Source organism: Pyrus communis, chromosome 5 (assembly GCF_963583255.1).
Source record: "Pyrus communis chromosome 5, drPyrComm1.1, whole genome shotgun sequence".
Lineage (NCBI taxonomy): Eukaryota > Viridiplantae > Streptophyta > Magnoliopsida > Rosales > Rosaceae > Pyrus > Pyrus communis.
The window spans coordinates 23378542-23388369 of NC_084807.1; the positions used below are offsets into that span (position 1 = coordinate 23378542).

General features: G+C 40.3%; 1 protein-coding gene across 1 annotated transcript; it reads left to right on the forward strand.

Moving 5' to 3' along the window:
- The first annotated feature begins 208 nt into the window (after nucleotides 1-208).
- On the forward strand, nucleotides 209-1120 carry LOC137734437 (uncharacterized). Its single transcript, XM_068473705.1, has one exon. The coding sequence runs from the start codon at nucleotides 209-211 to the stop codon at nucleotides 1118-1120; it is 912 nt and encodes a 303-aa protein (XP_068329806.1).
- The last annotated feature ends 8708 nt before the right edge of the window (nucleotides 1121-9828 follow it).

A 9828-nucleotide genomic window follows, 5' to 3' on the forward strand; every position in this document is an offset into this window, starting at 1 on the left:
ATGTGGGATCAATAGGATAAATCGTACAATGGGGTCAATATCTCATCCACCACACTTTGAAGGCGACAACTACGCTGGATGGAAGGCAAAAACGAAATCAATCCTTTAGGCGCTTGACGACAAAGTGTGGCTTGCAGTTGAAGAAGGTTAGGAGCCTTCAACAGTTAGAGAAACCAAAGGCGAAGAACAATCTTCTATAACTGTTTCTATGCTTAAGCCTAGAAGGGAATGGATCGAAGATGAACGCAGCTCCAGCACATTCAATCAAAGAGCATTGAAATTGTTGTTCACTGCCGTTTCGCCTGAGCAATTTAACTACATAAGTAAATGCACAATAGCGAAAAAGGCTTGGGATATTCTTGAAGTTACTCATGAAAGTAACTCCACTATCAAAGAATCCAAGCTTCAAAATTTGATCACAAAATTTGAAAATATCAAAATGCTAGATGATGAGAGTTTCTCCGACTTTTATGCTAAGCTTAGTGTAATTGTCAATGGTTGTCACAATCTTGGTGACAGCATTCCAGAACATAGGATTGTTAAGAAAATTCTAAGATCTCTTCCTTCAAGGTTTCATGCGAAAATGACAGGTATAGAAAAATCAAGAGATTTAAACACTTACAAGTTGGAACAATTGATTGGATCACTACAAACATATGAATCTGACTTCACTGAAGTTAAGAAAGGAAAAAATGTGGCGTTCAAAGTCAATAATGAAAAAGTGAATGAGGATTCATTTGAAAACTTGACTCAAGATGAATTTGCTCTTCTCACCAAACAAGCAAGAAATTTTTTGAAGCTTAGAAGTTCCAGGGGACGTGAACATTGGAACAATTTTGATTCAAACTCCAAAGTTTCTCGTTCTCGAGATGTCTCTAATGGAAATTCCACTAAGTTTGTGAAACTTGGTGGCAAAAAAAGTTCAAATGATAAAGACAAGTGTTTTGAATGTCAAGGGTATGGACATCATGCTCATGAATGTGCCAACACTCTTAGAAAGCTGAAGGATGAAAGGAACAAGGCTTTAACCTCCACTTGGAGTGACAGTGATTCAGAAAAAGACACAGCATCTGAAGATGATGACGAAGTGGTTGTGTTTATTGGAATTCTTGATGGATAAGATACTGATGTGTCACATCCCGGCCCGGGCGGGACCACATCCCGGGCCCGACTCCACCACCGTAGCACGATATTGTCCGCTTTGGGCTTACCATTCCCTCACGGTTTTGTTTTTGGGAACTCACAAGCAACTTCCCAATGGGTCACCCATCATGGGATTGCTCAAGCCCCATTCTCGCTTAACTTCGAAGTTCCCATGGAACCCGAAGCCAGTGAGCTCCCAAAAGGCCTCGTGCTAGGTAGGGATGGGAATATACATATAAGGATCACTTCCCTGGGCGATGTGGGATGTCACAATCCACCCCCCTTAGGGGCCCGACGTCCTCGTCGGCACACACGCAACTAGGGTTAGGCTCTGATACCAAATTGTCACATCCCGGCCCGGGCGGGACCACATCCCGGGCCCGACTCCACCACCGTAGCACGATATTGTCCGCTTTGGGCTTACCATTCCCTCACGGTTTTGTTTTTGGGAACTCACGAGCAACTTCCTAGTGGGTCACCCATCATGGGATTGCTCAAGCCCCCTTCTCGCTTAACTTCGGAGTTCCCATGGAACCCGAAGCCAGTGAGCTCCCAAAAGGCCTCGTGCTAGGTAGGGATGGGAATATACATATAAGGATCACTTCCCTGGGCGATGTGGGATGTCACAGATGACTCGGAAGTTGAAGAACCTGATTCCGTAGAAGTCTTACAAAAATATACTGCACTTTATGATATCACCATGAAAATGAAGAAAGAAAATGATGAACTGAAAAATAAACTTGTGCAGCTTGAAAGCGAGAAGAAGGAAGCTGAGATTGAGCATCAATCTCAAATGGAAAATGCAGAAAAGCTACGAGAGTCAATGTTGGAGAAGTTACATATGCTAGCATCAGACAATAAATTTCTTGAAAATGAACTGAATGACATGAAAATGAAGGTTGAAGAGTTTAGTATTAGCTCAAGAAAATTTGACAAAATGTTGAGCTATGGAAAGAATTCAGGTGATAGAAGCGGTTTAGGTTTTGATGTTAATGGAACTGGAAGTTCTTCCTCTTATGTTACTAAATTTGTCAAAGCCTTACAAGAACCAAGAAGGAAAGCGAGTAATGGTGAAGCTTTTGGAAATTCGTATACCACTACAAATAAGTCAAATTCTGAGAGCACTTTTGTTGATCCAAAGCATTTCATTAGGTCAAAAACATTTATTCTTATTTGCCACTTTTGTGGAAAAATAGGACATATCGGACCTAGGTGTAACAAACTTCGAAAAGAAATTCGAACTAAACACAACACCCCTTGGATTTCTGAAAAATCAAATCTCAAAGTGAGATTTGTTGCTCACCCGAAGGGAATGAATAGAATTTCCAAAATAATGCCTAATTCCATCACCCCAAACGTAAAGCAAGTATGGAGAAGAAAGGAGACTAAAATTTGCTTATTGGATAAGATGTCACCATCATCTGAGTAAGACAATCTTACGTGTTTGGTGGCGTTCACAACCTTCTCAACTTGTCAGTCAGATACTTGATATCTTGACAGGGGTTGCTCGAGGCATATGATTGGAGACAAAAGATAGTTCACAACTTTCACCGAGGATTGTAAAAATGGAGCAGTCACTTTCGGAGATGGAAAAAGAGCAAAGATTGTTGGACAAGAAGAAATCAAAACTCTAGGAATTCCATGCTTAAAAAAAAATGTCATGTTGGTTGATGGACTTAAAGCTAATCTAATTAGCATTAGTCAAATTTGTGATGATGATGATGCAGAAGTATTTTTTAATAAGTTGAAATGTAGTGTAAAAGTTGCTAGTGGGGTAGACATTTTTGAAGGAAAAAGGTCCAAAGACAATTGTTATTGTGTGAATGCAACTGAGTTACATGTGCCAAATATGTGCAATAAAGCAACTGACGATGTTTTGGATTTATGGCATAAAAGATTAGGCCATATGAATTGTAAAGATATAATCAAGCTTTCCAAGAAGGAATATGTGAGAGGTTTACCAATGTTGACAAGAGAACTTGGAATTTGTGGTGAATGTCAAGTAGGAAAGCAAACAAAGAGTTCACACAAGTCAACAAACTACATCTAAACTTCACAACCTTTGGAGTTGATGCACCTGGACTTGATTGGACTAGTACAGACCAAAAGCATTGGGAAAAAAAAATACATACTTGTCTTGGTTGATGATTTCTCACGATTCACTTGGGTTGCCTTCCTGCGAGAGAAATCTGATGCGTTCAAAGCATTTTGTGGCTTGCTGAATAAAATTAAAAATGATAGAATTGCTTCAAATGATCGTGTGATAAAACTCAGAACTGGTCACGGAACTGAATTTGAAAACACATCATTTTCTGAGTTTTGTGATGAAAGAGGAATTGATCACAATTTTTCTGCTCCAATCACTCCTCAACAAAATGGAGTTGTCGAACGAAAGAATCGTGTTTTACTTGACATGAGTCATGTCATGCTGACGAGTGCGTGTTTGGCTAAGCACTTTTGGGCCGAAGCAGTTAGCACTGCTTACTATACTGCAAATAGAGTCTATCTTCGACTTGGTACAAAGTGCACACCATATGAGATTTGGAAAGGAAAGAAACCAAATGTCAAGCATTTAAAAGTGTTCGGTAGTATATGCTACATTTACTGAGATAGAGAAATGTTAGCAAAATTCGATTCCCAAAGTGATAATGGAATTTTTCTAGGATACTCTCTCACAAGTAGAGTATATAGGGTGTTCAACAAGAAAACTAAAAATATCATGGAGTCCATTAATGTTGTTGTGAATGACTCCTCCCTAAGTAGTGAACAACCTGTTTCTGATGAAGACTCATTTCAAATTAAATCAATCGATGATTCATCCACTACTCAGGTTGAAGTAAACCAAAATGTTGACTTAACAAAAGCTTGGAAAAAAGGACACAAGCAGGTGCAAAAAGATCATTCCAAGTCAGACATCATTGGCAACATAGAAGATCAAATGTTAACAAGAAGTAAAACTATTATTGTAGTAAACTTCACATATTACCTATCAAAATTTGAGCCAAAAAATGCCAAGGAAGCTCTTTTGGATGATGATTGGATCATGGCCATGCAAGAGGAACTCAACCAATTTGTTCGAAATAACGTATGACACCTTGTTCCCAGACCCAAAGAAACAAATGTTATTGGAACAAAGTGGGTTTTTAGGAATAAAAATGATGAACATGGTATCATCACGAGAAATAAAGCTCGCCTTATTGCTCAAGGATATACTCGAGTAGAAAGATTGGATTTTGACGAGATATTTGCTCCCGTAGCGAGATTGGAGTCCATTCGTTTGTTACTTGCTTTTGCATGTCATTTGCGTTTTAAATTATATCAAATGGATGTCAAGAGTGCTTTCTTAAATGGAGTACTTCAAGAAGAAGTATACGTGGAGCAGCCAAAGGGGTTTGTAGATCCCAAACAACCTGATCATGTATATCGATTGAAGAAAGCTTTGTACGGTTTGAAACAAACTCCTAGAGCATCGTACGAAAAACTCTTAAGTCATTTGTTACAAAAAGGATATACTCAAGGGGTTGTTGACAAAACCCTGTTCGTTAAAAGAATCAAGAAGGATGTAATGATAGCTCAAGTATATGTGGATGATATAGTGTTTGGTTCAACATTTGACATCCATGTAAAAGAGTTTACTGAGGTTATGCAGAGTGAATTCGAAATGAGCATGTGTGGGAAGCTGAATTTTTTCTTGGGATTACAAGTCAAACAAGTTGAAAATGGTATTTTTGTCTTTCAAACAAAATATGCAAGTAAGCTAGTTAAGAAGTTTGGTTTGAATTCTGCAAAACCAGTCTCCAATCCCATGGCAACAACCACAAAACTTCACAAGGATCCAAATGGAAAAAGTGTTGATCAAACACTTTATAGGAATATGATTGGAAGTTTATTGTACCTTATTGCTAGTAAGCCTGATATCTCTTATAGTGTCGGTGCTTGTGCACGATATCAAGCTGATCCAAAAGAATCACATCCGGAAGCTGTCAAAAGAATCATCAGGTATGTGAGCGGCACGGTTGATTTTGGATTACATTATTCCTTTGAAACTAATTCTGAAATTGCTGGATTTTCAGATGTCGATTGGGCAGGAAATGCTGATGATCGAAAAAGTACTTTTGGAGGATGTTTCAATGTTGGAAATAATCTTGTTGCTTGGCATAGTAAGAAACAAAACTATGTTTCTTTATCCACTGCCGAAGCCGAATACATCGCTACTGGTAGCTGTTGTACACAATCGCTTTGGATGAAGCAAATGATTAGTAACTATGGCATTAATCAAGGCACTTTTTCTGTTTTCTGTTACAACACTAGTGCTATAAACATCTCCAAGAATCCTATTCAACATTCTCGTACCAAACATATTGACATTCGTCACCACTTTCTTCGTGTTTTGGTTGAAGATAAGGTTTTAATATTGGAGTTTATTGCCACTGAACATCAACTTGCAGACTTGTTTACTAAGCCTTTAGACACTCATCGTTTCGAAACTCTTCGAAAGGCATTAGGAATCTGTCGTGTTCTTTAAACTCCATTTTTCATTTTTTTTCTTTTTTACTTAGTTGTTTTTTTTTTTTCATAAAAAATAACGCAAAAGAAGTCCAATTTTTGTTAGTCTACAAAACTTTTGTCCATCGCATTATCTGCTTCATGCTAAACATAATGTGTTCTAGCTTTGGTGGTTGATACTATACGTATGTTTTCTGATTAAACATGACTACTTACCTGCACCTCCGCACCCTGTGAGCTTTTGAGCCTCCAATTAGTTTATGCATTTTTCATACACTTTTAATCGATTATGTGTGCTCTATCTTATGTGATTTTTAACTCTCTAGAACTTGCTTTGGGATCTCTCGAAGCTTTGTATCGCTCCTTACTCTTCTTTTGAGATGAACGTAAGAATTACGATTTTTTTCATCATATACACTACTGCCTTATTAATTTTTCCTTGTCCGCATTATTGAGCCTCTCCGTCAGTTTATATTCCCTGCTTCAATTCTTATACTCTGGTTCTCACCTCAATTGCACAATCCAAGCAAGTTGAATCAATATTTTTTTTTTTGCGAGAGTCCGAGATTGTTTCACCATTGCAGACCAAATATTGTGATGACAGAAACTTTCCAAGTCAAGAAAAGCTACCTAATAAAAAATAAAAATAAAATCAAGATTCATGTGTATGACACACATGGTAGTTGTTTATCTCATAATCCATACCTTCCCGATCCCTTGCTCTGATCTGCCGACGCTAGGTCGGATATGGTTGCCAAGTTTAATTCTCTCCTTCATGTTCCTTCCCCCAACCAGCACATCGAATTTCCCTCGAGGCCAAATGTTTTGCAGCTACAGTTAAAGTAAGGGTATTTTTACATACCCCTTAGCCTCACCTTCTATCCATGTGTTACTTTGTTTATGTATATATTTACAGGAATTGGTGAATGGATTTTGGATTCAGTCGCTATCTCTTGGTTCTGCGTCTAAGGTGAAGAAATCTGGATGTGGTGTGCTTTTGGTTGTAGGTTTGGTACTTTGGTGTGGCGATAGGCGAAGCCAGGATTTTTTTCTTGGGTGGGCTAGCTGAAAATAGTATCATAAAATCATATGTTTTTTTTATGTTTTTATTTTTTATTTTTGCTTATATAAAATTATGTAATAATCAATTTAAAAGAACAACAATATAATATAAACTATTCTTAAAATCATAACCCTAACCAATAAATTCAAGGATCGTATAAATAATTAACCTATTAATTAAATCAAGAATAAGTAAATAAAGTGATTAAGAACGTGACACACCCCGACCGAGATCAGGGCGTGCTGGCCGTCACACGAAGGTGACGTAACCATGTGCACGTGCGGAAGCTAATAGAATAATAATGTAAAAAGTACAAATAATTTAAAACTAGCATACAAAGTACTAAAACAAGTGCTAGCGTAGTGAGATACAAATTCAGAGCAAGATTACAGCAGTCCAAAAGAAAAGTTGCGACAAAAGTACACCCGAATGTGACCCTACGCTGGTGAGTATCTGTCAGAAAAACCGGAAGAACCCTCTGGGAGACCACCGAAACTGCTAAGCAACTAGAACCTAGAGGGGCGCAAAACAAAAGCGTGAGTGGGCAAAAACAAATCTTTCTAAAACCATTTAGCAAAATACATTCTAACCCCTCTCCGTAAAACCTGTATACTTCCCAGAAAAATAAACATATATACGTATGTATAGGAATGCCAACCATGCTCAAGAATATGCCATGTCGAATCCTCATAATGAAATGCAAGTGCTCAGGTATAAATCAAATCAATAACATGTAATTTGGCAGCCGGAGTCACCTAACGTGACCTGTACGGCTGCATATAGAGCTCAAATCTCACAATCAATAACTGAACCTGCCCACGAGTCGGAACCACCTAAAGTGGTCTGTACGACAGGCCTGGGTGTAATACATATGTACGCTCTAGTGCTACGATCACGTGAAGACTATGCGAATAATCGCGGGTCACCTACGAGTCGGAACCACCTATAGTGGTCTGTATGACAGGACTGTGCACCTAACTTGGATCCAAGCTGAGCGTGTGGTGCGGGAGGTGAACATCATGTAAAGGACTATGCCCTACTCTGGGAGGGAGCACTAACACCGGGGGTGCAGGTTACGAGCTCTCTAAGCATCTCAAACCACTACTGAATATAAACATGTATACCACTTACCTGGCACTTACCTGTGCGTCCTCAGCACCAAATATGCATAATTATATGTATGCCACTACTAATGCATGTGATGATGCATAAACGATAATAATATGGTGCATGGCAAAAATCAAATAATCCTTTTTAATCAATTTCTGGGAATATAATTGTATATAGGTATATACGGAAAACAAAAGCCCACTCACTAGTATGTGGAAGGGTCGTAGCCCCCCTGCCTCGAGTGACCACGCTCGTCCTCGGGGTACGTGTCACCTATATGCGAAACAACTATAAAAACGTTAACTTTAAAGCACATAACCAACTTCTCGTAATAACTTCTCATACATTGCTCAAAATGGACAAATGGATATACCAACGTGCTCTACACAACCTCAGGATCACAACTATATTTTTAGAAAAATTTTCCTCCGCCGCACGCGCCCCCACGCGCCGGCCATGCGCAGGCACGTGCGGTGCACACGGACGGCGTCAACTGACGCCGTGAGGAATATTCCGTTATCTCTAACGGATTCCGTCAACGGCGTCAGGAATATTCCATCAGATTTGACGGAATATTCCGTCACCTTCTCCGTTCAATCTCCGGTGCCGTCGCCAGCGCCGGAAAACTGGAAAACCTGTAAACCGTGTTTTCTCACTCGATTCTCAACCGTTTTTCACGTTTCTTGCACCAAATTAAAGCTTAGGACTAGTAGAACACGTCCATACAAGTTTTAAGGGCTAAAACTCACGCGATCTTACCTGTGCAAACTATCCAAAACCGGCCAACTTTGAACAGGACGATCCCGACGTCCAAATTCGTCCAACGAAGCACTCTGAGGCTCCTTGGGACCTCACTAAGACACCTACGAGCTTCAAAATTCCAAAAACATGCTAGATTAAGGTTTGCATGACCAGTACACAAATCTGCCATTGTCAAATCGACGTGAAAACGTTAGAGTTCTTACCTGAAAATGGTATGATCGTGCTCCTCTCAACCTCACGAGTTCGATAGTGACCTTAGTTTCCTCGATCTGCTAAGGTTTGAGGGGTTTGGTGTTTGTCCGTACGTTTAAGGTGAACGGGAAAGGAGAGGGAGATGAGAGACAGAGACAGAGAAAGGGCAGAGAGAGACAGTGAGTGTACATGTGTGTGTGTGGCCCAACACATGCCACAACACACAAAACAACCAATAATGTCAAAGAAACGAACTAGGGGTAAAGTTGACAATTCACACGTGCGTTTCGATATTTCCGGGACGGGATGTCACAGAACGCACCAAAGGTGACATTCATTGGAAAATTGCAACAGAAAGTAAGGAATTGCGGAGATAGAGATTTAATTGTGGATTTAAAAAAAAAAAAATTTCTTTTCTTGAGTAAGAAGCACAAAGGCTAAATTACATATGGTAAATGGTCTTTTTCTTTAAAGAAGAGGATAAAGGGGGATCAGAGATATTACTTGTCACATCCCGGCCCGGGGCGGATCACTTCCCGGGCCCGCTCCACCACCGTAGCACGATATTGTCCGCTTTGGGCTTACCATTCCCTCACGGTTTTGTTTTTGGGAACTCACGAGCAACTTCCCAGTGGGTCACCCATCATGGGATTGCTCTAGCCCCCTTCTCGCTTAACTTCGAAGTTCCTACGGAACCCGAAGCCAGTGAGCTCCCAAAAGGCCTCGTGCTAGGTAGGGATTGGAAATATACATATAAGGATCACTCCCCTGGGCGATGTGGGATGTCACAATCCACCCCCCTTAGGGGCCCGACGTCCTCGTCGGCACACACGCGACCAGGGTTAGGCTCTGATACCAAATTGTCACATCCCGGCCCGGGGCGGATCACTTCCCGGGTTCGCTCCACCACCGTAGCACGATATTGTCCGCTTTGGGCTTACCATTCCCTCACGGTTTTGTTTTTGGGAACTCATGAGCAACTTCCCAGTGGGTCACCCATCATGGGATTGCTCTAGCCCCCTTCTCGCTTAACTTCGAAGTTCCTACGGAAC